The sequence below is a fragment of the Panthera leo genome, chromosome F2 (genome assembly GCF_018350215.1).
Source record: "Panthera leo isolate Ple1 chromosome F2, P.leo_Ple1_pat1.1, whole genome shotgun sequence".
Taxonomy (NCBI): Eukaryota; Metazoa; Chordata; class Mammalia; order Carnivora; family Felidae; genus Panthera; species Panthera leo.
The window spans coordinates 82424559-82450683 of record NC_056695.1 but is presented as its reverse complement, the minus strand read 5'-3'; the positions used below and the strand labels follow the sequence as shown (position 1 = coordinate 82450683).

At 57.9% G+C, this 26125-nt stretch overlaps 1 protein-coding gene and 1 long non-coding RNA gene across 2 annotated transcripts; one reads left to right on the top strand and one right to left on the bottom strand.

Annotated features, from left to right (window-relative positions):
- Positions 1-11: 11 nt before the first annotated feature.
- Positions 12-25561, bottom strand: SPATC1 (spermatogenesis and centriole associated 1). Its single transcript, XM_042923929.1, has 8 exons — positions 24997-25561; positions 23914-24123; positions 22960-23057; positions 22396-22734; positions 8028-8756; positions 7413-7913; positions 7155-7294; positions 12-416 (listed from the first exon to the last, which is right to left on the bottom strand). Exons 2-8 carry the CDS (start codon positions 24000-24002, stop codon positions 87-89), a joined length of 2226 nt encoding a protein of 741 aa, XP_042779863.1. The 5' UTR covers positions 24003-24123; positions 24997-25561; the 3' UTR covers positions 12-86.
- On the top strand, positions 17270-21007 carry LOC122210995. The gene is made up of 2 exons (XR_006198404.1): positions 17270-17924; positions 18804-21007. It is a non-coding gene; the product is annotated as an uncharacterized LOC122210995 (long non-coding RNA).
- Positions 25562-26125: the final 564 nt, after the last annotated feature.

The following is a 26125-nucleotide window of genomic DNA, read 5'->3' as shown; positions in this document are numbered from 1 at the left end:
GGCCCAGCGGCTAGCGTGTGTGGGAAGCTTTAATGGCCTGGCACCGGGGAGCGGGCCAGAGCGGGCCTGGCTGGCAGGAGCCGGCATCACCAGATGAACATAGGCTTGCCATCGTCATGCGCCAGCTGGTTGAGGCAGGAGAGCAGCAGCAGGGCGTCGGTGAGCATGCTGGGGTGCACGGTCTCCACCAGCACGCGCTGCAGGAAGTCCACGGTGTAGGAGCCGCCCTCGGACGCGGCCAGCTCTGGCCTCTCACGCAGGATCCCGTAGGCGTTCACCAGCTGCTCGGTGAGCGCCGGGTGCACCCGCCCGTCGTAGCCCAGGCTCTGCAGCCGGTTCATGATGCTTACGTAGCGCTGCGTGAGTGTCTGGCACAGCTCTTCATCCAGCTTGTGGTCGCTGGGGTTCAGGGAGGCCTGAGGGGAGAGCGGCCGTCAGGGCCCCTCCTGCTCCCACCGCCATAAAGGCAAGAGAGGGGCAGGTGCGGCTGTGGCGATGTGCTGGAGGGAGGTGTCCTGGAGGCCCTGGGAGAGAGGTCTGGGGACTGGCAGCAACCCGGTGGGTCTCCACCCGCTTCTTTACTGCCTGTGCCTTCCAACCGGGCAGTGACTGCATCCCGCGGCATCTCGCCAGGAGAGCGGCCCCTCCTCCCCACTCCTGCCGTTGCCTCTCGGGCACGTGACCTGGACATTCACTCAGGGCGCCGGCTCAGAAGGGCCACACTCAGCTTAATGTCCTGCCGTAGCCATCTTGGAGTTCTTTATAGGTTTTGAACAGAGAGCCCTGTATGTTCATTTTCACCGAGCCCTGCACATTACATCTCTGTCACACGTGCAGCTGCCCCCAGGCCCACAGAATGTCAGGTCTGAAGTAGATGGGGTCTCTTGCCCGAGGCCCTCCTACACGTCCCACCTCTTGGGGCCAGGCCTGACCTGCAAGGTCCCCACTCTGGCCCTGCTCATCCCCTTCCAACCGTTCCTGGATGCCCACCTGCTGGTTCCTAACCTGCTAGAACGAGCTGCTGAGGCGTCACTTTCTCCGAGAATGTCCCCTGTCCTTTCCTCCCCCGGTGGTCTTGTGAATAGAGCACTGGACTCCTGGCTCGGCTCAGCCAAAGTGACGCCTGACCGCTGGCAGACGTACCTGGAGCCCTGTGCTCAGCACCCCCGCTGCACGGTCACTAGAGTAAGCTCATCTCCCTGCCTCTAGGCTCCTCCCGGCCCCTGAGCCTTCGCCCTCCTTTCACCTGCTCCTGTGCCGTCAGGCAGGCTGCAGGAGTTCAGCCACCATCTGTGGGTGACAAGTGGGGCCGCTGGACGGCTCAGAGCACAGTGAGTGGGTAGCTTTAAGCCTCAGCCCCCGAGGACATCAGAACCCATTATATGCTCACTCCTGGGCTGTGGCTGAGCTCCTGCTGTGTGCCAGATGCGGCGCGGCGCGTGGAGCTACAGACAGGAGCAGAAGTCAGGGGTGGGCACCCTGCGCCCACCCTGCCGGGGTACTGGATGGGGAAGAGCAGTGTGGGCACACTTACACTGAGACGCAAGGCTGCGGCTGCCCGGAGGAGGTGACCTCTTGAGAGTGGAGCACAGGTGAGGCAAGTGAGGGGGGACAAGCAGGACAAGCACTCCACAGAAGCGAGGGAGCAGCGGGCACCGAAGCAAGAGAGGGGGAGGGCTCTGTCCTGCAGATAATTCGCAGCCCTCCCCTGTGCAGGGCACCATACCAGGTGATGGGATTCAAGTGTGAGCAAAGCCCTCTGAGTTTATGGTGATGACAGCACCAAGGAGAGGGACGCTACTGTGAGTGTTGCCGCGGGGAGAGGACTCTGGAGGGGAGAGGGTGCTGGGCTGAGGTCTGAGGGACGAGGATCTCAGGAGGAAAGAAACTTCCAGGACAAGGAACAGCATGCATGGCTTGGGAGGTACCAGGAGGCAGAGCACAGAGCAAGGAGAGGGGCCCACAGGGAGGGCCGGGTTCAGGGACCGCTTCTGTCCCCACACTGGGTCTGAGCCTCCTCTGCTCTGACACGGAGGCAAGCAAACCACCTGACAGCTGCTTTGAAGAGTAAAGGAAATGTCTCTAGGGGGTGCTGAGCACAGCATCTGTACCGGTGTGCACCCCCTTGAGGCGGTCCCGGCTCCAGGGGACACATCAGTGGGCTCTCACGTTGAGCAGAATTGTGTTTCAAAGGAATGGAGGAGGGGTGACATGGTTGGCCAGGATGAGGCCAGGGTATATACAGGCGGGGAGGAGGCAGCAAAGCCATCTCAGTGCCTAGCTCCCAGCCTCAACTCTCCTGCCCCCCGTAGCATGTGTCACCCCCTGGACCTGTAGCATACATATTTATGGCTTTTCTTATTTATTGAAGGCCTCCCCACGAGTGGGCGAGCTCCTGGAGCGCAGAGACCGTCTGATATAAACTTGGTATGCACTGAATGCTCCATAATAGGGGTGAAGAGATGGAGGGGAAGGATAGTAAGGTGCCAGCAGTTTAGTCCAGGGCCTAGGTGAATGTAGACGCAGGCGTATACATGGGAAACATCTTTAGAGGGAGACTCAGCAGAGGATCTGGTGCTGGACCAGATGTGGAGGAGAGAACAGGTGCTACCAAATACGCACGCACCTGCAAGAAACTGAGCACATGTGTTCACCACCCAGTCTTTCCATTCTGGAAAGGACGCCGACCACGTGTTCAGTGCTAAGGGAACCGGCGGCGAAGGTTCAGCCCTTGTTCCCGTTAGAAAGCAACGCTCAAGAGGCGGCCGCACGTCCCTCAGAGGGCCGAGACTGGAGCGTGCATCCTGACTCTTGGGTTAGAGAGAAAATCCAAAGCAGTTTGTGAAATCCTTACACCTGAGAAGCCCCCGCCCGTGGGTGGGAGGCCACCGGGCCGGGCGGGTCCACCTGCTGCACCACTGGTTAAATATAGAGCGAACTGCCTTGCCCCACACGTATTCCCAAACACAGGCTGTGTAAAATAAAATGACTTAAGTGCTCAGCCCAAGAAGGAGGAATAAAGCAAACCAAAAGGAAGCAGAAGGAAAGAAAGAGCTGAACCGAGGAAACAGAATCCTAAGGATCAACAGAGGATCAGCAAGAAAACCCCGCGAGCGCACCGAAGCCCCGCCTTCCCCTACGGAGGGAAACTCCCGCCTGCGACCCCCGCGACCGCGACGGCAGCAAGGCCTGACGTCACCGAGACCGGGCCAATGGGGTGAGACTGGGACCGTCAGCCCCGCCCCCTGGGCGGAGTCCCGGACCCGGGGCCCAGACGCGCGCCAGGGGGTGGGCAGCGGCCGCGGCCCCACGGGGACAGGGACACGCGGCTTCCTGACGCCCCTTCTTTCTGTCACGGCAGCTCGGCGTGTTCGCGAGATAAGTAGCGAAGCTGCAGAAGTCGTAAATAACCGCAAACGGCATCTGGAGGCGTTAAAAACACGAGGGTGGGGCGCCTGGGGGGCTCAGCTGGTTAAGCGTGGGACTTCGGCTCAGGTCATGATCTCACGGCTCATGAGTTCAAGCCCCACGTTAGCTCAGAGCCTGGATCCTGTTTTGGATTCTGTGTCCCCCCACCCCCACCCCCGCTGCCCCTCCCACACCTGATCGCGCGCCCTCTTTCTCCCCCTCTCTCAAAAACAAAAACACCAGGATACAGTGCGGTTTATGATCAGAATACCTTCTCATGTGTCCTTCCGAAATGGTAAAAGGGAGGGAGGGAAAACTCGTGTGATCTTTTCAATGAAAGGCAGAAAATACATTCATAAAAGTATTCATGATTAAGAAACCCCCCCAAAGGTGTCAATGAATGAGGAAGAGGAAAAGCTTAACCTGATGTGGCAGGTGCTGAAGCTGCCTCATCAGGCTTCCGTCCTAGTGTTTCTAGTGCTTTTCGGAAGCTGAAAGCCTTTTCCAGACTCGCCTGTGGCTTAGGGACCTCTGCGACCTGGGCTCCTGCCCAGCAGGGCCCGTGAGTGGAACTTGCAGGCGGATGAGGATGCCGGGAGACAGTGGTGCCCAGGAGGAGCAGGGGTCCCCGAGAGTGCAGTGGCTATGACCCTGGTTCTTCAGGGGCAGCCATACCAACTTCTGTGCCCAGTCTTGTGTCCTCACCTAAACATGTACAATAAACCTCTTTCTGTTTACATCAGCTAGTGTTGATTCTGTTATCTGCAACCAAGAACTGTGACTGAAGAAGATTTGGCAAAAAGCCTGGACACACACTGTACTTAATGGGCAGACTTGACGTGACGTGTGTGTTTGCAGTCAAGCCAGAAACAGGATGAGGTTGCTGTATTATCTGCTTCTTGTAAACACTGTACAATATGACCGTCTACATAGAAAAGCCAAGGTGATATACAGGCTATTAGAACCAGAACAAGAGTTTGGCATGGTAGCTGGAAACAAACCATTGTGCAAACACCACAACTGTTGTCAGCAGGCCAGTGCGTGGGGCTCCAGAGGGCACTAGGGGGCCCAGGACCCAGCTGGACGCAGCCATGAGGTGCCTCCGTGACCCTCACACGGGTGCTGGGCTCAGGTCTGCTGTGATTGCAAGCTGAGAGGGAGGTACTCAGAGCACCCCACCCCCACCTGGAGCAGAAGATGTTTGCAGCTGGGGAGAAGAGGTGACAGGTCTGGGCACCGGAACAACTTTTAGTTGAGTTTAAAAGACGGCACAGCTGACTGTGAACTTATAAAAAAGATGACCAGATTCATTGAAAACAGTCAACAAGTCCTCGTTCGGCAACGGGGCTCTATTGAAACTTGTCAGTCGTCAAACTATCCAGCATTCGCGAAGCAAACGAGCCAGGTTCGGACACCAGGTTTGACCAGGGGTGGTGGGTCTGGATAGAATTTAGGGATTCTAACAACGACCAACACTGGGGTTCAACGCGCAGAAAAACAAGATGTTTTCAGGAAAGGAAATAAAAGTCTAGGCAAAGCGGAATTGGATCCTGATAGGAATCAACAAACGGGCCAGGCCAGCAGGCAGGCTGGATGGCCTTGAGAGCGTTCGTGCTCCTCGGGTGGAACCAGACACGGTCACCCTGCGGCGGGCCAGCTGGGGGGGGTGTCAGACCCCGAAGACAACGTCTGTGCGGGTGGGCTCGGCAGGGCGCTTCTCGGGAGCTTGGGCACAAGTGTAGGACCCTGGCAGCACTGGTCATTGCTGACGGAAGGTGAATGGGGCCAATGGCTCTGGGACTGGGGACGGAATGAGTGTTTGGTGCCAGCCACAGCCCCTCCCCCACAAGCACTGGCCCAGGGGGCACCGAGCTCCTTGACTTCCTCAGACGCCGGAGAAAAGTGCCTTCGGTACATCCCGCCCTCATCTTCCTGCCTCTCCTCTAGGAGTTACCGGCTGGTGCTGTGACTGTGGAGTCCTGGGCAGAACTACTGGCTCCCGCCAAGTGGAGAGGGGCCGGGGACCAGAGGGCTCGCACAGCGGACTCATGGCAGAGTCCCGTGTCAGCGGTGATATGTCTTTATCACCTTCCGTCTAAAGGTGGGTTTCAAACAGCGGGAAAGCTCTACCACACTTTAAACCAGACATTGTAATCCAATGTCGTCTTCGCCACCTGGATATCAGCTGCAACATTGTAGAGACGTAAATATTGTGCTTACGCCCGTGTTGTTTGCCAGTTTCTAACTAGCCATGGCCAGTCTGCACTTGAGACCCAGCCTTGGCGGCGGGGGTCCTGGCTGTGCATCAAGGACCCTCAGACCAAACGTGACCACGGTGGGCCCCACTGACATGGGCAGCAGAAATGGCAGGGGTATCAGAACAACCGACGCCGTAAAGACGTGAAACGTCCCCCTGTTCAATCTGGGAAGTGATGCAAAACCAAATACTTGAATGAGGTTTTTCCTAGAACTTGACGGGTGCTCCTAAAATTCACACTGAGCGAGAGGCCCAGAGGAGCTGAAACAATCTGGAAGAAGAGAGGTGCCGGGCTCTGTCAATGCACCAAGGAGGACAGCATGGGCTGGGGACGGTCAGAGCGGCGGCTGGAGAGCCCACACACATGGGGCTGGGGGGGGGGGGGTAGCGGAATGGATTCAGGGCTGGTCCCAGCCCTCTACCGCTCTAGCTTTAAGGGAGTCATGAAAAGTACAAACAAAGGGAAAGGTAGATCATTCTGACCACATTAAAATTAGAAACCGAACCAGAGGACACACTGACCAAAGGAAAAGGCGGGCTCAAACCGGGACTCAGATGAGCCCACGGTAGCCCTGAGCTATTCCTGCCGATCACACACCAGGTCTATAGTCTACAGATAAAAACGCTGGAGAGAAGGTGGCCAGGAACAGAGGCCTATTTCCCAAGGAAATCCCCAAAGGCTCGCCTCTCCCGTCCCCCGGCGTGGGGGCCCGGCCAGAGTTGGCACGCTGCTGGGAGAGGAGGCACAGGCGATCCATCGTTCTGGACAGCCTCCTCTGGGCATCCAGCCAGGCACAGCCCACACCCCGTGACGGCTCTCCTCCCAGTGTCTTCCAAGGCTCCCAGTGCCCTGGACACCTTTTGGCCACTGGGGCTGAACACCAAGCTTCCCGCACTCGGTGGCAAGGTAGGCGTGCCCAGAGAAGCCCTGTGTGCCGTGTCCCTCACAGGACGCAGGCTCAGTGGATGGCGTGCTAAGAATGTACTGGAATGAGCCCGAGCCTGAGGTCCCTGGTCAGGAGGCCACCAGCTGCTCGGAGGTTCTGGGACCTGTCTACCCTGTGCCACCTCAGTGACCCTAGAGGGCACCAGCAGCGGTGGGGAGGTGGGAGGGGTAGGCATCAGCTCTGTTAGTGGGGGGAGGGCCCCTGGGAATGAAGGCTGGCCATCTGGAAGCCACTGCAGTGGCAAAGGGGGGCAGTGCAGACGTGACCGTGCTCAGGACCCTGCCCTGCACTGTCCCCTGGGGAGGCCACGTGGCTAGGCCCACAGGCTCCTGCCGCCAGGCGCCCTGGACACCTTTTGGCCACTGGGGCTGGACGCCATGCCTCCTCCACCACAGGGTGCCCGCGGACTCTGATGGGCTTGGCCAGGCTGGCGCGCGGGGCCCCCCAGTGGCTCCTCCAAGGCCCGCACCCCCCCCCCCCCAACCCTAACGGGGGACAGGGACAGGGCCTCTGGTGGTGAGGGGGAACCGGGCACCGGGCACCTGGATGATCTTCTCTGGGATGTTGGAGACGGTGAAGCCGTACAGGCGCACGCGCTCGGGGAAGATACTGGACAGGATCCTGCGGTCCAGCTGGAAGGCGATCTCCCCCACCAGCCGCTCCCAGGCCAGCTGCCTCGACTCTGAGGACAACAGGGGGTGGAGGGAGTGGTCCGCGGCCCAGGCCGGGGCCGGGGAGGGCCACGGGGGCAGCGGGGGAGACCCCGCACAACTGGCGCTGCTGCAGTTTGTGTCACAGACCTCGGGGGCTGTCCGGAAACTTGCTGATCTTCCGGTGGGCCAGCTTCCGTTCCAACTCCACCATGCTTTTCCGAGATGTTTCTGTGCCGCGTGGACCCCGGGGGTCGTTGACTGACGCCGGGGAGGACGAGGTTCGAGGTGGGGAATGGGGATTTCGAGGAGGGGAGTGGGGGGTGGATGAGGGCTGGGTGGGGGGGTGGTGTGCCCGCGTGGGGGACGGGGGTGGGCACTGGGCAACGTGGGTGGTGCCGGGGGAGGCGTAGTCGGTGGTAGCTTGGGGGGCGGCAGTAGGGGCGACAGGGGCAGGGGCAGGAACTGCTTGTCCCTGGGGGGCACCGGGCTGGGCCCGGGCGTCCGAGGTGCTGAAGGAGAAGGCCGTCCCGGGGCCAGCTGCGCCCTTGGTCTCCATGGGGGTAGAGGTGTGCAAGGGCACGCCCACAAATGTCACGCCGAGAGGCTCCAGGTCCTGGGTCGGCTGTGGGTGCTCAGCGGACACTGGGACTAGTGACGTTGTGGGGCAGAGAGGAGAGAAGGAGGGTCAGAGCAAGTCAGGACCCAGGACCGGCCTGGCGGGGGCTGGGGGTGCCCTCCTGTCCCTCCCCCTGCACCGGGTACCTTTGGTGGTGCCGGCAGGCCCTGCTCCAGCGGAGGGATGGGGTCCAGATGGGCATCCTCGGAACGGCTCTGTCAGCCGCACCCTCTGGGCCCCCGGCAGCACCAGATTGCTCACGGGGTTGGCCACAAGGTTCTGAGAAACACCTAGAGGGGCCGCTGTGGAGGTGAGCAGAGGGCTGCTCAGAGAGATGACCACTGTGCCTGTCGTCGGTGCCATCAGGGGGCTGCTTGGGGTCAGGGGGCCGGTGGAGGCCGTGCCCATGGAGCTGCCCAGTATGCCTCCTGGGGCCACTGCCAGGGGCCCGGCCAGGGGGCTGCTCGGAGTCGGGGGGCCGGTGGAGGGCAGGCCCATGGAGCTTCCCAGTGTGCCTCTTGGGGACACTGCCATGAGGCCGGCCAGGGTGCTGCTCGGAGTCAGAGGGCCGGTGGAGACCGTGCCCATGGAGCTGCCCAGTGTGCCTCCTGGGGCCACTGCCAGGGGCCTGGCCAGGGGGCTGCTCGGAGTCAGGGGGCCGGTCAGGATGCTGGAGAACAGGCCGCTCTGTGACATGGGCCCTGGACCGGGCAGCAAGGTGCTGAGGGGGCCCGTCAGGGGGCTCACGATGGGGCCTGCCGTGGGGCCGGGCTGCGGGCTGTTTAGCATGTCGGCCAGGGGTGCCAGAGCCACAACGCCCACTTCTTCCAGGACGGGCTCGTGTGCTGCTGCCGGGGACGGGGGCAGGAAGACACCTGGGGGACACAGAGAAAGCACTGAGACCCCGGCAGGCCCAGTGGGGGAGGGCCCGGGTGCTTGCCTGCCTCTGACCAGCTGACCAGCTCTGCACCTGTCTCTTGGGTGGCCGGACAATGACCCTCCCCCGCTGACGGGGTCTGTGGGGCGACTCGGCAGATCCCACCGGAGGGTCTGGCCCTCTTCTTCTCCGTCCTCTGAGGCAGCCTTGTCCCCCTGGGCTCACCTCTCTGCACACCTGCCCCCCCGCCAAGTCACAGGGACCTTCCACAGCTGCCCAGCCCTCCATGTGCCCACTGCACCGAGCTACTGACCCCTCACTGAGGAGGGTCTCCTGGCGGTGGTCCCCCAGGTGGCCAAGTGGACCCATCCATTCCCTGGTGGGGAGCAGCGGGCCCCGGGCCTCCGGACCACTGTCCTTGTGGGGACAGCAGAGCTGCACCGGGTGTGGGACCCTCAGGGAGGCCAGAGCTGGGACAGGCACAGAGCCTCAGCGGCACCGATGGTGGCTCGTCCCTGCCTGCCCGCAGTGTCCCCGGGAATAGCGAATGCAGGTTCAAGAGGGCGGGCTGGCCCAGACACGGCTGCTTCATACTCCTGGATCCCTGGGCGGGGGGCGGGGGGCAGACAGCCCATTTCCCTTGGGTTCCTGAGGAGCGAGCCCTTGAATGACCACCGTTTTGGGGGAGAAGACCCCTGGGGGCACGGAAGCTGGGGGAGGGCGCAGTGTGAAAACTGCCAGTCAGGCGGTTGTCGTTAGGCGTCACGCGCTCGCTCACTACAGAGAAAGAATGGAGCTACGGAAAAGCCCAAAGAAAGATTAGAAACCGTCGTAGTCCTGTCATCCTGCCGTTAGGCGTGATGAAAAGCTCCGTGTTGCCTTGAAGACTCTCTCCGTGAGTTTATAGATCAGGGGTAGACGGACCTTGTCTATTAAGGGCTGGTGGTGAATACGGCCAGTTTTGCGTCCCGTCTCTCTTGTGACCGATCACCTTGGGGGCTGTGGTACCAGCGTGGCCCCAGACATCACGGAAACTAATACGGTGGGTCTGTACCAATAAAACTTTATTCAGAGACGCTGATGTTTGAGTGTTGGGTACTTTCCGCATGTCCAGAAATAGTATTCCCTTGATTCTCCTTCAATCACTTAAAACCGTCAACGCCGTTCTTTGCTCCTGGGCCTTCTCTGTCGCCCGTGTCCTTCCGCCCACTTGTCGTCCGGCGGGGCCCCCACGCGGCCTTCCAGCAGCACCCTTCTCAGGACGCTGCTCGTGGCCGCTGCGGTTCCCAGCTCCCCCACCTGCCACCACGTGGAGCCTCCTCGACTGATGGGCATCAAATTGACTCCACTTTTCCCAATGACAACTAATTCTACTACCTAAATCTTTTTTTTATTAAGGTTTCAATTTCAATTCCAGTCACTTAACAAACGGTGTAATATTAGATTTTGGAAAATAACATAGAAAACCGTTCCTTCCATACATCACAAGTGCACTCCTTCATCCCCCCCCACCTAGCTCACCTGCCCCCCACCACCCAGTTTGCCCACCCCCCCCACCTAGCTCACCCGCCCCCCACTCCCCTCCCCTCTGGTGACCTGCAGTGTGTTCTCTGGAGTTCAGAGTCTGTTTCTCGCTTTGCCTGTTTCTCTCTCTCTTTCTTCCCCCCCATTTGCTCGTTTGGTCTGTTTCTTAAATGCCACATGTGAGTGAAATCACATCGTCTTTCTCTGACAGACTTATCTTGCTTAGAACAATACTCTCTAGCTTCGTCCATGTTATTGCAAATGGCGGGATTTCGTTCTGTTCATGGCCGAGTAATAGCCTGTCGTGTGTATATACACGTCTTCTTTATCCATTCATCGGTCGACGGACACTTGGGCTCTTTCCATAACTTGGCTATTGTTGAAAGTGCTGCCACAAACACTGGGGCACCGAATCTGTATTTTCGTATCCTTTGGGTAAATACCTAGTGGTGCAATTGCTGGATTGAAGAGTAGCTCTGTTTTCAGCGTTTTGAGGACCCCCCCCCATGCCGATCTCCAGAGCGGCTGCACCAGTTTGCATTCCCACCAGCAGGGCGAAAGGATTCCGCTTCCTCCACATCCTCGCCCAGGCCTGTGGCTTCTGGCGTCGTTGATTTCGTTCGGGCAGGTGTGAGGCGATGGCTGCTTGTGGTCTGGGCACCTCCCTGACGGTGAGTGACGCTGAGGTTATACTACAAAAGTCCTTCTTATCGATTCTTCGCCCTGAAAGTAGACATCCTAGAGGTCCTTAATGCACACTGCTAAATCTACCTTCTTTAAGACCCCTCAGAAACATTGTGGCATTCCCCCCGGAAGTCCCTGGGCCGTTGCCCAGACGTCTGCCCAGGGACCGTGTGGCAAAAGGTCCGGTCACTTTACTTTTGTGTCAAGTTTTGTTGCTTGTGTTTTCCAAACGAATACATTAAAATTGCACGATCAAGTCAACCAGTCGGTTGGTTCTTTCATGATTTCTGGTTTTGGCTTTTTGGAGATTTTTGCTTTAGGATCAAAGAGACAATGAAAGTGTGGGCCAAAGAGAAGGAGCCGTGGGGAGGAAGAGCCCGAAAGGGAAGGGCAGCGGGGCGCAGGTTAGGGGAGGGCCTCAAGGAGCCGAGGACGGCAGGAGGAAGTAGGGACGAAGGTGGGACCCGGGGCGTCTGTCCTGCTGGGCTGTCTCCTCTGAGGGTCCGGATGATGTGGGAGAGGAGCCGCACAGTCGGGAACCGCAGGAGCGTCCAGTGGTGCCCCCCCCAGAGCAACCAGGCCCCCCCCAGACCTGGGGATCAGGTTCCCACGTGGCTGGCCCCCCACGTCTCTCCTCCGTGTCCCTCTAAGACGTCCCCACTCGTCATCTCCCTCCATTTTCTCCTCTTCCTCCTACACCCTCTCCGGCCAGGCTTTGTCCCTCCTTCCACCCGGACACTCACTGAGGGCAGCGGCGGCCCCACACTGCAGAACCCGCCGCCGGTTTTCAGGCCCCACCGTCCTCGTGGGTGGTGCTCACACAGCGGAGCGCTCCTCCTCCGTGAAACCCCGTCTTGGTTTGGCATCAGGCTCCCGGTGACCTGGTTTCCTCCAGGTGCTGCCGGCCCCGCCTCATCTGCCTTCCCGGGGGCGCCTCAGGCTCCCCGAGTCTGCTCGTCCTCGGCGCGCCCATGTGTCGTGGGCACCGGGGACCGGCTCCATGCCCCGCTGGCTCCTCAGGCTGGACCCCAGACGGTGCAGTCAGCCCCAACACTCGTCATCAGGCACGCCCCGCCTCCGGCCTGCTTGCCGCACCTGCTCGTGGGCCCTGAGACGTGCACGTGCACCCCTGCACGGCCTCGCCCTGGTCCATACCGATGGTGCCCGGCCAGACTGTCGCAGGAACCTCCCGGCTGGTCTCCTGATGCCAGCTTTCCCCCTCCAACGTCTGCCAGTCTGTACCAGTTAAAGTGCCCGTCAGCTCGCCGTCTTGTTTTTAGTGCTAGATCATTCGGGGCCCTCCATGATCTGGCCCGTCACCTCTCTGACCTCAGTTCTCCCCGTCTCCCCCTTGCACACTCCTTGCACACTCTGCTTCTGCCCCTGGGGCTCCTTTCTGCTCCGTGAGCGCTCCGGGCACACGCAGGCCTCCGTCTGTGCGCTGACTGCTCCCTCGGCCTGGAGCGCTCTGCTCGCTGCGTGGCGGCCCCGCGCTCCACCCATGCCGTCATTCGCCATTCGTCATTCGCGACCTCCTCGGTGAGGTCCTCCACCCGAAATCACCAGTCCCCTCACCCCAGCCGTCCCGTTCCCTTCTCCTGCGCTATTTCCTCCTGAGAGGCTGTGGATGCTCTACATTGACTTACGGTTTGACCCGTCTCCCCCCATTAGAACGGACGCCTCGTAAGGGCAGGGGTGGGTCTGTGGGCCACTGTGTCCCTCCTCCTAGAACAGTGCATGGGCCACAGCAAGTGTTCCATAAAGAAGAAGAAAATGATGTGTATGCGAGTGGAGATGAAACTTGGTGATGAAAAAGAAATTGGTCAAGATAGGAACTGAGATCTATCTGTGCCTTCAACCACCGAGAGCTTAATCTGACCACAGAAGGAAGTGTCCGTAGAATGACCATAGAAACTGTGGCCACTGAGAGAGCCATACAAGATCCAAAATTCAATCAGATAGCATGTCACTATCTGAACAAGGGCTGTGTGGTCCTCAGGATACAGAGAGTGCCAGATTCATCAGGGTCTACAAAGTCAACTGTATTTCCAAACATTGACAATGAATATTTCAAAAGTAAAAAACAGCATCAAAAGAATAAAATATTTAGAAATAAATTTAACAAAAGAAATGTAGGGCCCCTGGGTGGCTCAGTTGGTTAAGCATCTGACTTCGGCTCAGGTCATGATCTCACGGTCTGTGGGTTCGAGCCCAACATCAGGCTCTGTGCTGACAGCTCAGAGCCTGACGTCTGCTTCACATTGTGTCTCCCTCTCTCTCTGCCCCCCCCCCCACTCGCACTCTGTCTCTCTGTTTCTCAAAAATGAATAAAGGAAAAAAAAAAGAAATGCAAAGCATATTGTCTGAAAACTACATTTTTAAAAAAAATTTATTGTTTTTTTGAGAGAGAGAGAGCACAAGTAGTGGAGGGGCAGAGAGAGAGGGAGACACAGAATCGGAAGCGGGCTCCAGGCTCCGAGCTGTCAGCACAGAGCCCGATGCGGGGTTTGAACCCATGAACTGTGAGATCGTGACCTGAGGTGAAGTAGGACGCTTAAATGACTGAGCCCCCAGACGCCCCAAACTACAAACATTTTTGAAAGAAATTAAAGAAGATCTAAATAAACAGAAAACGCCCCACGTTCACAAACCGGAAGCCAATTTATATTAATTTATATTGGAAGTAACAACATTAATATTGTTGCTAGCAGTACTCTCCACGTTTATCTGCAGATTCAGTGCAATCTCCGTCAGGATGCAAACTGACTTCTTTGTAGAGACTGCCGAGCTGAACCTTAAATTCACAAGGAATTGCGAGGGACCCAGAACGGCCAAAGCCACATTTTAAAAAAGAGAACTCATTGTTACAATCACTGCTTAGCCTGCACTTCACTCTCTTACACTACCTTAAAAAAAAAAAAAAAAAAAAAAACAAAACAGAGAGAGAAGAAAGAAGCGAAGGAAGGAAGGAAGGAAGCAAGTTAGTTGAGGACTCAGTTTCAGATTTCAAAACTTACTACGGTAATCAAGATTCTGTGACTCTGGCATAAGGAAGGACATATAGATAAATGGAATAGAATAGGGAGTCCAGAAATAAACCCATGTATCTGTGGTCTCGTTTTTGATGAAGAGGCCAAAACAATTCAATAGGGAAAGACTAATCTTTTCAAAAAATGGGGCTGGGACAACTGGAATCCACGTGTGAAAAATGAAGTTGGACGCTTACCTCCTATCATATACAAAAGTTAAATGGATCAAGGCTTCACTGTAAGAGCTAAAACTGTAAAATTCTTAGAAGGAAACACAGGGGCAGGAGTGCTTGGGCGGCTCAGCTGGTTGAACATCCAACTTCAGGTCACGACCTTGTGGTTTGTGGGTTCGAGCCCCACATTGGGTTCTGCACTCTCAGTGGGGAGCCTGCTTGGGATTCTCGCTTTTTCCTCTCTCTCTGACCCTCCCCCACCCGTGCTCTCTCCCTCTCTCAAAACAAAATAAATACACTTAAAAAAAAAAAAAAAAAGAAGACATGGGGTAAATTTCCATGACCTTGGATTTGGCCATGGAGTCTTAAAGGTGATCCCAAAAGTGTGAGCAACGAAAGAAACAATAGACGAGATGGACGTCATCCAAATTAAAAGCTTCTGCTTCAAAAGACACCTTCGAGAAGGTAAGAAAGGCAACCACGGAATGGGAGAAAATACCTGCAGGTCACATATGTGGTAAGGGACTTGGATTTAGAAAGAACTCTTACAACTCAGTAATAAAAAGATAAATGGCCCAACTTAAAAACGGGCAAAGGACATGAACAGACATTTCTCAAAGATGATATACAAATGGCCAATAAGCACAGAAAAGATGTTCAGCATTATTATGCACCAGGGAAATGCAAATCAAAACCACTTCACACTCTAGGATGGCTATAATTAAAAAATCAGATAATAAGTATTGGCAAGGATATAGAGAAATTGGAACACTCATACATCGCTGGTGCAAATGAAAAATAGTGCAGCCACTTTGGGAGACGATCTGGCAGTTTCTCGAACAGTTAAACATAGAGTTACCATATGACTGAGCAATTCTACTCTTAGATATATATCCCAGAGAAATGGAAACATAAATCCACACAAAAACTCATATATGGATGTTTCCAGCAGTGTGATCCATGGTACCCCAAAAGAGGAAACAATCCAAAAGTCCATCAACTGACGAATAAACAAAATGTTGTGTAGCCATTAATATTATTCATCCCTGAAACAACAAAAAAAAACGCAATCCCAACGGAAAGTACTGATTTATGCCCCAACATGGATAAACCTTGAAAACATTATGCTCAGTGAGAGAAACCTGACCCAAAAGCCACATATGTGTGATTCATTTATAAGAAATATCCAGTGGGGCACCTGGGTGGCTCAGTTGGTTAAGCGCCCAACTCTTGATCTCCGCTCAGGTCTTGATCTCAGGGTCACGAGTTCAAGGCCCACTCTGGGCTCCACGCTGGGCGTGAAGCCTACTTAAAAAAAAAAAAAATAATCCATGGGGTGCCTGGGTGGCTCAGTCGATTAAGCGTCTGACTTCGGCTCAGGTCATGATCTCGCGGTCTGTGGGTTCGAGCCCCGCGTCGGGCTCTGTGCTGACAGCTCGGAGCCTGGAGCCTGCTTCGGATTCTGTGTCTCCCTCTCTCTCTGCCCCTCCCCCACTCATGCTCTGTCTCTCTCTGTCTCAAAAATAAATAAACATTAAAAAAACTTTTTAAAAAAATCCAGAATAGGCAAATTCATAACAACAGAAAGTAGATAAATGGTTGCTGAGAGGTGTGAAGGGGTAGGCGGTAGCAGCTAGCCGACAGGTTTCTTCTTGGGCTGACGGAAGCGTTCTCAAATTGTGGTGCTTTGCGTACACCTTGAGTATACAAACATCTGCTGGATCACACACTTTTAAGTGGGTAAATTGTGTGGTATGTGAATTGTATCTCAATAAAGTTGTTATATTGCTGGCAACCAGAGGGGGTGGGGGATGGGTGAAGCAGTGCACTTGGGATCAGCACTGGGTGCTCTGGGTGCACTGGGCAGCGTATGGAGGTGCTGAGTCGTTATATCCTACACCTGAAGCTGATCCGACCCGCCGTGTTAACTGACGGGAGTGCAAATCAAAACCAACAACAAAAAAGAATGTATAGTATTTCTGAAGATGGGTGTGGAGATAGAGCTAAAAAGAGAAGGACCGATAGAATATCCACTTAGAGAGCAACAAATCCCCTCTTCACCTCAGCTTGGTGGATGACTGCCTTGTTTATTCTCACCCCCACAGAAGTCTGCGGTTTTATTCTCTGGAGAGGTCTCTAAACTGCAGGAAAACAGGCCCACACCCTCACCCTGGCCCTAAAACAACAAACAAACAAACAAACAAACAACCCTACCCCTTATTGTGGCCCTGAACCAAACCCTAATCCTGGATCTGAGGAAAAAAGATGTAAATACACAAGGGAACATTACTCAGCCACGAAGAGGAAGGAAATCTTGCCGTTTGCAAGGACGCGGATGGAGCTAGAGGGTATTACGGTCAGAGAAATAAATCAGAGAAAGATTTCACTCACATATGGAATTTAAGAAACGAAAAGATGAAAGCGTCAAAAAACAAGGGAGAGAGAGGCAAACCAAGAAACAGACTCTTCAGTACAGAGAACCCACCGCTGCGGGAGGGGAGGGGTGGGGGGTGAAGGGTCGCAGGTGGGGATGAGCACCAGGTGGTGCGTGGGAGGGTTGATCACGTGGCGTACACCTGGCGCTGGGATCGCACAGCAGGGGCTGCCTGGAATCTACATAAAAACTTAGGAGATTTCAGTCCCATAGCTTTGCATTCTGATGCAAAATGTACTTGTGATTGTTTTAATCTTTTCCTAATTTGTATTTAATTGATTTAGATTTGCAAGTTGAAATCTTCCTAGGCTTAGGTACAGTATTAGAGCCTCAAAGAGTTTTAGATTCACTGTGTTTATAGTTTATTTTATACGTAAGAATTACCTAGGGTCTAAGAAGGTTTGCTCGTTACATCGGAAGATTAATGTTAAAACGATAAGCAAATGTCTTAGATTTGCAAATGCAGCTTACAACGTTTTAAAGTGCTTAACTGGGACACCTGGGTGGCTCAGTCCGTTAAGCTTTGGGCTCTTGATTTCAGCTCAGGTCATGACCTCACAGTTCACGGGCTTGAGCCCTGAGTTGGGCTCTGCCTTAAAGTGAGGAGTCTGCTGGAGATTCTCTCTCTGTGCGCCCCCCCCCAAAAAAACTGTCTTTCTTTCTCAAAAGTAAATAAACTCAAAAAATTTTTTAAATAAATTAATTGCTTGACCGAACTCTGATCCCCCCAACCTGCTCCTCTAGGGCAGTCCCTCGCTTCCCTCCGAGGCCCCATTGGGGTCCCCAGGTCAGCAAGGCCCAGGGGTAGACCCTGGCCTGGCATCCCGCCCAGGGTCCTCTGGCCTCCACCTCGCCCCCCTGAGGGAGGCAGTCGCCGGTCTCCACAAAAACCGGGTTCTCCCACGGCAGGGGACGGGGACCTCACTGGGGTTCAGAGCACTGGGCAGGCCCTCACAGGAGCGAGATCCTCACGGGGCCATCAGGAGGCGATGCCCGAGGGCCCTCATGGGGCGGGGCCGTCACGAGGCGGGGCCAGAGCACTGGGCGGGGCCGTCACGAGGCGGGGCTAGAGCACTGGGCCGGCCCTCACCGGGCAGGACCCGAAAGGGGCGGAGCCGTCGTGAGGTGGAGCCAGAACACTGGGCGGAGCCCTCATGGGGCGGGGCCGTCAAGAGGCGGGGCCAGGGCCCTGGGCGGGGCCGACACGAGGCGGGTCCAGAGCACTGGGAGGAGGATCTGCGTGGAGGCGGGGCCAGAGCACCACAGCTGCAGTGTTTGACCCGGAAAATGGAGAGGGAAGCTGGGCCACAGAGGGGAGAGTGGTCAGTGGCTTTAGCTGAGGGTTCCAAGAGTGCTGGGGCGACAGGAAGGGGGGAAAGAGCCAAAGGGGATGATGACAGGGCCTGGGAGAGAGGGCTGGCCCTGAGTGGGGGTCTAGTCCTGGGGGCCTGGTGGGGGCATGTGTCTCAATGGCCGGTAGGGGTGTCCAGGAGGAGGACGGATCCTAAGAGGAGGACGGTCCCCGGGGGGGTGGGTCCTGGGAGGATAGGCCTAGGGTGCTTAGACTCAGATCCTGGGATGGGAGGTGGGGGGGGGGGGGGTGTCAGGGTAGGGTTAGGAGACAGGTGGGAGTTTGTATCCCGGAGAACATGGTCCTGAGGGGGAGGTGATCCTGATCCTGAGGGGTGTGAGAAAATTTGAGGAGGGTGGCTGGGATTCTGATGCAGGAGGGATGGGTCCTGGGGAGGTGGGGAGTATGGAGAAGGCCCCGAGAGGATGGACAGACTTGGAGGGGAGGGAAGCCCCTGGTTTGCGGGCAGCAAAGGGGTGGGGGAGGCGGTGGGGAGCAGGGGTGGTAAAAAGGAAGTAGGCCGCACCCCGCGGCAGAAAACTTCCACCTGCCTGAAGCTCCCAAGAGGATAGACAGGCAGCAGGGGCTGGGAACAGAGTGGGCCTGGGTAGAGAAGGAGTCCGGGTGGGGGAGGTCCTGGCACAAAGAGCAGTGGAGCTCTGCCCCCCCAGCTGACTTGTCCTGACAGCCACTGTTGTGGTCCCTTGTGCACTCAGTTTGGCCCTCATTTCCTCCCTACTCCAACAGCCCTGATTTCCCATCCGTCTTCCATCTGCTGGGACATCCCAGGGCAGGGCTCCTGGAGCCCAAATCCCATCCTGACTCCACCTCCCACCTGCCATGCTTCCAGGGCCAAGGCCTGAACCTCGTGGCACCTGTTTTTCCCTGTGAAGTTCATTCCACCTGCTCTGGTTACCCACACTGAGCGTGCAGGAGTGCCTTCTGCCCCGCTCAGAACACTTGGCCCCTGGCTTGGAGCCTCTCTGGATCTCCAGCACACGGGCGTCTTCGTTGCCTCCGCGTCCCGCAGCTCAGCTGGCCTCCGTTTCCCTCTGTGAGGTGCCCAAACCCGTCCTTGCTCCGCCTGCCTGCGTCCCTGCCGCCTCCCCCGCCTCCAGAGCCCCAAACACGCTGCTGAGCAAGTTGCTGGCTTGCCGCCTTTACGGTCCAACGGGTCCAAGGGGTCCAAGGCGGGTGGCACCATCCGAGCTCCCTGCACAGCCAGACGGGCCCCCCCGGGTCCCGCTCTCAGCTCCCGCCGCGCCCACGGTGTCACACCTTCCCCATCTTCGGCTCCCACGGTGTCGTTTTTCCAGGGAGAATGGAAGCCATGGTTCTGGTTTCCTCAGCCTCCTGCCCTCCCTCCCCTCCGTAGGGGCACCTCCCAGCGCCTCTCCTGGCTCCTCCCCGCCGCAGAGGGACAAGGTCAGGTCTCGGCCATCTTGAGCAGCCTGGCTGCGTCCGAGCAGCTCCTGCCGGGCCCCAGCCGCGCTTCGGGAACGGAGCGTCAGCCGCCTACTGTGCCGTCTGCTCCGTCGCTCCTCACTCTTCACCTCACAGCCTGGGCCGCTAGCACCTGTGGTGGAGGTCAAGTCTAACCGAGCTCGTTCACACCAGGTCAGCAGAGGCCCTGGACTCTTCGGCCTTTATTCTGTTGACGCTCTGCCCCCTCGAAGCTGTGCCTTGGCTTCTGTGACATCACACTCGGAGGTTTCCCTCGTCTCCCCGCTTCTCTCACGCACTGGCTGTGCTCGCCCCTCTCAGGTGGCCTCACCCCTCCTGCGGCTTCAGTGGTCAATACTCCTGAACCTTCTCCCTCCAGCCCTGACGTCTGCCGGAGCTTCAGGACTGTGTCGCCGCTGCTGCCTGGTGGCTCCACGCAGGTGTCCTCCCAGCCGGGGGTAGCCCTGCGCCGCTCGAGCGCAGGCACAGCCCGGGCTGCCTCTCCCGCGGGGATGGGCCTGAGCCCCGCACCGCGGGCCTGAGCGTGCCCAGAGTGCAAGGGCGAGCCCGGAAAGAGGAACTGGAGGTTGAGTTCACAAGAGGAAATCAAGAGTAAAAGCCTGACTCCACGAGGAAGGTGAGTCACAAGGAGCAGGCAGAAGCAGGAAGTGGCCTGAGAAAGAGAAAGTTCCTCCGAGGCCACCACAGGGATCCTCCTTGGCTGGGCGCGGGGACGGAGAGTGCCGCAGTCTCAGGAGGTCACGCTGCCAGGCACCCCACCACCTCTGCCCGAACAGAGACACCTTCTGGACTCCCTTGTCCGTCCTGCACATCCAAGCAGTTAGCTTGAGTCAGTTTCTCTCCGCCCCTAGTTCGGGCCGCGGTCTGCCACCCGCAGGGCTGCAAGGGCCTCAGCGTCGGCCGGCGCGGCCTCGCTCTCGTCTCCTCCGAATCCCGTCCCCACAGCAGCTGGAGGGACCCTTCCGCAGCAGGAGCTCGCTCACTCCGCCACAACCACCCGGCCCTGCTCTCTGCCCTTAGGAACCGGCCTGTGTCCCCGCTGATCTGACCTCTGCTGACCTCTTTAGCCGTACTGCTCAGTGTCACTGGCCCTGATAATACCCCACACAGTCACGGATACAACCACACGGACTTCACACACACAGATACAACCACATGGACACTCACAGGACACTCACAGATACAATCACACGATTCTCACACAGTACAAACACACTTAGCCCCCCCCCCCTCCACACACACGCACCCAGTACGCTCACCCACACACAGCCTGGGCGTCAGCCTCACTGACGGTCCCGCGTCCCTGCTGCCCCCTGGTCCCGGCGTTCGCAGGAGCTGCTGCTCGCCCGCTAATGCCTTCCCACCACCGTGGGCTCACCCCCTCCAGGAAGCCTTTCCTAACCCCCTAAGCTGGGCCCCTCAGGAGGGGGAAGAACCAACGTGGCCCAAGGATTCTGTTAAGAATCAAGCCCAAAAGGAGAAGACTTACTTTTTTGTGAAGCTTTGAGATTTCTTTTATTTTGTATCTCCCCGCGTCTTTATTTTTGCCGACGCATTGTCTCGGTCGTTACAATAAAGCCTTTCCGAGGAGAGGCCTGTGCTCTTGTGGCCAGTGAGGGGGTGAAGGCCGCGCGGATGAACAGTGTGGTTCAAGAGCAGGGAAGCCGGTGTGTGGGGACCAGAGGGAGGCAGCTTCCAAGAGTAAGGGCCTGGCGTGGGACCCTCAGGGCAGGAGCACAGACCTGGGAGGGTTTAGCATCCCAGTGGAAAGGCCAAGTTCTCAATCAGAAACGTGTGGTTGGGAGTGAGCCGAGTGCCAGGGAGTTGCTGGGCCTGCACGACTGTCTGCAGGGGCCTCCAGCCCCGTGGAGGATGGGGGCCCGTGCTGGGCTGGCTGGCGGTGGAGCGCGGGGCCCCGGGCTGGCCTGGAGCAGGGGGTGGGTGACGCTGCCGAGGGTAAACCCAGAAAGAGGGGGGTCATCGTTCCCAAATTGCATGCAGAGGTTTAGAAGGATGTGGCACTTAGGAAGCCACCTGTCACCTTCCCGGAGCAGCTGAGTGTTGTGGCCCACGGCCGAGCTGCAGGGGCCCCAGGATGGGCAGAGTCCTCCTCTCGGGGAGGAAGGCCATTCTGGGCCCGACTGGGGACGAAGGGGCCAGCGGGAGGGCGGGGCGCAGGGCCTTCTCTGGCACAGGGAGGACCTTGTCGGGAGGGGACGGCTGCGGTGTGACCACCGCAGGGTTTTATCGCCGGCTCGCCCTGTGTAACCTTCACAGCACACTGCCAGCCACCGACTCCTATCGCCTCACCCTGGGGCCTTGCCACCCCCAGAAATTCCCCCTCCGTTATCTTCAGTGCCAGCCAGTTTCTGCCCACAGCTTTCTGTCCCCAGCCCCTCCCTGCCCCTATCACCACACTCAGCCGCGTGGCCTCCCAGCCCCCTCCTGGCTCAGTCCCTGCTCCCGAGGCCCCAGCCTGCCTGCCGATCACCACTTTTTCTGCAAATGCCCGCTGGTGCTTTGCCTCTTCCGTCTCACCCTACATCTTCTCCAGCCCCAGGGCTCTGCCACACGCTAATGACTCCCAGACCTCAGCTTCGGTCCTGGTTTCTGTCCCTGGCTCCTGGATCTGGGCTGTCTGTCAGTGGCCATCTCTAGGCGCAGGGCCCTGGGGGGTGCTCGGGGGGAGGGGGGCGGGGGAAGGAGGGCAAGCGACACACTAGACCCAGGAGCGCGGCACATTTGGATCCCACAGCTGGGAAACTCGCAGCCTTTGGGGCTGCTTGGACGGTCAGCCTAGAGGAGGGGGGTGAGCGGGGCCTCCTCCCATCAGGGTGCAGGAATTGGTGCCCAGCTCTGCCCTCCGTCCCGATGGTCCCGTGTCCTCCCCTGGTGGGGCCACCATCCCCCCCGCTCGTTACTATCCGTGCCCTGTCTCCAGGACTCCCAGAGACCCCCTCCCCGCCCCAGTCTCTTACAGTTTCCCTGGTGTTGAGGAGTGGCCGCCATCTGGCCGAACCCGGTGCTGAAGCCGCTGATGCCCAGGCCGCCCGCCTGCGTCTTGATCGCCGACTTGAGCTCGTGATTCTCCCGAATGAGCCGCACCAGCTTCTTTAGCTCCTCATTCTCCCTCACCAGCCTCTCGATCTGATGCCGGAGCCCCTCATAATTGGCGAGTAGAGACATGCCCCGGGGCAACGGGATGGGTGCAGCCCGAGTCGGGGCTCTGCACCTGGAGACTGCCCAGGGCCGCGGGCCTCGCCCGGGCGGGAGGAGGGCACCAGGGTTTGCCAGAGGCAAGGCTGGCCCAGTGGGCCCTGGGTATTGTGAGGTCAGAGGCTGTGCCCCGCTCCCGGCCCTCTCTGCTCTGCCAGGCTCAGCCCTCCGTGCTCCAGGCCTGTGCACAGGTCCTGCCTCGGCTGGGATGCACTGACCCCTCCTGTGTCTGCAGGGGCCTGCTCCCTCAAGCGTCCTGTCACCCCAGCGAGCTCATCTCTGCCCTCCAGGCTTCCCTGCAGCCGCGCCTCCATCCCAGCGCTTACCTGGCTCTGTGCACTTGGCTGCTGGTGCTGTTGGGCTCACTTTACGGTGACGTGGGCGTGCTGTAGCTCCCCAGCACCCAGCAGAGGGCCTAGGTGCACTGCAGGTGGGTAACCAGTGATCTTCTGTGGAATGGAAACTCATCACCCGTCCTCCTGGCTAGGGTACCCTTTCCTTGGGACGCTGGGCACACCTGGAGCTAGCCTGTTGGCCTCTCTCCAGGACATTCTACCTTGGGCCCCTGGACAGTGGCCATACTTTCTTCCAACCCAGGTGCTCAAAGCCTGTCTCTGACTGCTGGCCCGGGGGCTCCCTTGTCCACGCTCCTGGCTCCCTATAGCTTGGAGTCTCCGCTTCTGGTGACTCGGGGCCCCACCCTTCCCCCCACGGCACCCACGTGAGTTCAAGACCCAAGACTGTGTTCTTCGGCAGGTCGTCGGGTTTCAGGAATTCAGACCTGGGAGTCCCCGTCATGTTCTCTTTCTTTTTTTTTTAATTTTTTTAAATGTTTATTTATTTTTGAGACAGAGACAGAGCATGAACGGGGGAGGGTCAGAGAGAGAGGGAGACACAGAATCCGAAGCAGGCTCCGGGCTGTCAGCACAGAGCCCGACGCGGGGCTCGAACCCACGGACCGTGAGATCGTGACCTGAGCCGAAGTCGGACGCTCAACCGACTGAGCCACCCAGGCGTCCCCGTGCTCCCTTTTTAAGAACTGTCTGCTCAGAAATCTTGGGGGGTCTGACCTTGGGAGTCAAGTGAGGCGGTGTCCTGGGGTGTCCACCCAGGCGGAGAGGGCAGTGAGGCCCAGGTCTAAGCCGGAGGTGGGGGTGAGGACCGGTTCGGAGTCAGCCTGAGTTGAGCATTCTACCTGGGCCTCACAATGGGGGCCTGCCCCCACCCTCCTCCCACACCCTGGACAGTCATCGCGGCTGCGTCACTGTGGCCCCTTTCACCTGGTGGGGGGTGGGGTGCCGTCACCGCTCTGCTGTTCACAGTGTGGGGAAGTGAGCTTCTCATGGCTTTCCCCCCCGCCTTCTACCATCCAGTCTTGCCTGGCCGTTGGCCTGTCCTTGGGTTGACACAGCTGGGGTGGTTCCGTCGACGGGTCAGTGGGGCTGAGCTACGGTGCCCAGGTGTTTGGTCGAACACTGGTGTAGGTATTGCTGTGAAAATATCTTGTAAAGTGACTGGCATCTACAATCAGTCGGTTTGATGTGGGTAGACCTCATCTAAGCAACTGAAGGCCTCAGGAGCAGAAAACCTCAGGAGCCCAGGTTTTCCAGGGAGGAAGGATTCCTGCCTCGCTGCTCTCTCACACGGCTGCCTGAGTTTCCAGCCTGCTGGCCTCCTCTACAGATTTGGGACTTGCCAGTCCCCACAACTGCACGAGCCCATTCCTTAAAGCTCTTAACATCTGAGGAATCCGACTGCTACTTCCCTTTACACAGTGCTTTTTCCCTCCGAAAACGGTATATTGAGCACCTACTGTGTGGCGGGCATTGTGTTAGAAATTGGGGGTTTAGTGAATCACTATATTGTACACCTGGAGCTAAAATAACACCGGAATTGTTCTATTATCCTTCCCCTTCCCATCGTGCAGCCTGGGGACAGGGCAGACCGTGGCCCCCCCACCGGGTCTCCGGGCACCGCGCCGCGGCCGGCGGCCCGTCCCGTGCGGACAGCCCAGGCCCCTCTCTGGTCTCTGTCCCTCCACTCTTATCTCCCTTCCTTCCAGTTTGCTTATCTTGTCGTTGTTCTGTCCTGTGTACAACTGTCCTTCTGTGCCCAAACCTAGCGGGCTTGAGTTTGGGACGAAGTAGCAAAAGTCCGCAAAGAGCGAGGACTTCGGCCAAAGCTTTACCCACAGCAACTTGGATGGCGTGACGGGAGCCAGAGGGAGTGGGCGGCCCTCCCCGCCTTCTCCCTGACTCTTCCCGAAGGACTGGCAGGAAGCTCCCGGCTTCCCGGCTTCCCGGCTTCACGCGGGGTTTGCTCTGCATCCCTCACGGCGCATTAGGAATTCACTTCACACATACCTCCAGTGTCCCCACTGGTGCTGAGTCAGGCGTCTCCACTGCTGGTCTCAGGTCACTGGCTTTGCACAGTTTGTCCCCATTCAAATTTGCCTCCTGAGATTCCGCTCAGCACAGCAGCTTGGCGAGGCCTCAGGGGATCTTTGCTCCCTTCTTGGCTTGGGACTCTTTGTCAGTTTCCTTGTAAAAGCCATCTTCTCGAGGCAAAAAGTTGCTGCAGAACAGGGACCTTTAACCCGGAGCCCTCCGTCCACACCCCCTCCTACCTCCGTCCACACGGGCGGGCTGCGGCGTGCCGTTCTTGGCTTGTGGGAGGCGGTCCCAGGGTAGGAACCGTGCTGCCCGTGGCCCTAGCGTCCTAGCAATCCTGGCTGGGTGATCATTTCCGTGCTGCCTGCTGTGCCCCTTACAGCCTTGGGGTCCCACCCTGTGGCCCACAAGGAGCTCCTGGGAGGAATCTGCCCGGTCTGTGCTCCCACAGATCCAGCTGGCACTCGAGTGCAGTGCCCTCCTGGATGCCAGCCGCGACTCCTCCCTCCCTTTCCCTCTCCTTCACTTCAGACAACGAAAGGGCGGTGCCCAGCTCGGGTTGGGTGCTTACCGTGTGCCGGGCAGTGTTGTAACAGTCTCCCGCCTCCAGGTGGGGACACCGGTGCACAGCCCTCCATGTCCGGTGCCTGGTCCAGACCTTCCCCGGGGCGCCCGGATCCCCACGGCCAGTCGGGTCTTCCCACCTTTCCCAGCGGTTGGGGCTGGGGCTTGGTGCAGGTCTTGGAGCCTGCTCTTTGACCTGCTCTTCCTGCCTCCAGCCTCACCCCTACTCAGGCCGCGTGTGTGTGTGTGTGTGTGTGTGTGTGTGTGTGTGTCTCCCACAGCTGCCAGGGGAGGGGGTCTTTCTGACCCCCCACTGGACCTCGGTTCTATTCAGAGAGAAGACCCCGGGTGGTGTCCCAGGAGAGGACAAAGGCCCCGGCGTATGGTCTCCACTCTGTCTGCATTCTAGAGTCCAGCACAGGCCCTGGCACATGGTAGGTGCTCAGCAAATGTGTGAATACAGTTTTTATTCAACCCTTAAATTTTGTTTTTCCTAGAAGCATTCTCCCCATGAAGCTGGAGAAGATATGCTGGCAGA

Bases quoted from the DNA above. Each gene is read 5' to 3' on its own strand.
- SPATC1 (XM_042923929.1), bottom strand. From the start codon at position 24,002: ATGGTAGAAGGCGGGGGGGAAAGCCATGAGAAGCTCACTTCCCCACAC. The intron at 23,058-23,913 runs GTGAAAGGGGCC...ACCCACCTGCAG, and splicing joins GGCACCCCACCCCCCACCAG to TGCACCTAGGCCCTCTGCTG. The intron at 8,757-22,395 runs GTAAGAGACTGG...TGTGTCCCCCAG, and splicing joins TCCTCAACACCAGGGAAACT to GTGTCTTCCTGCCCCCGTCC.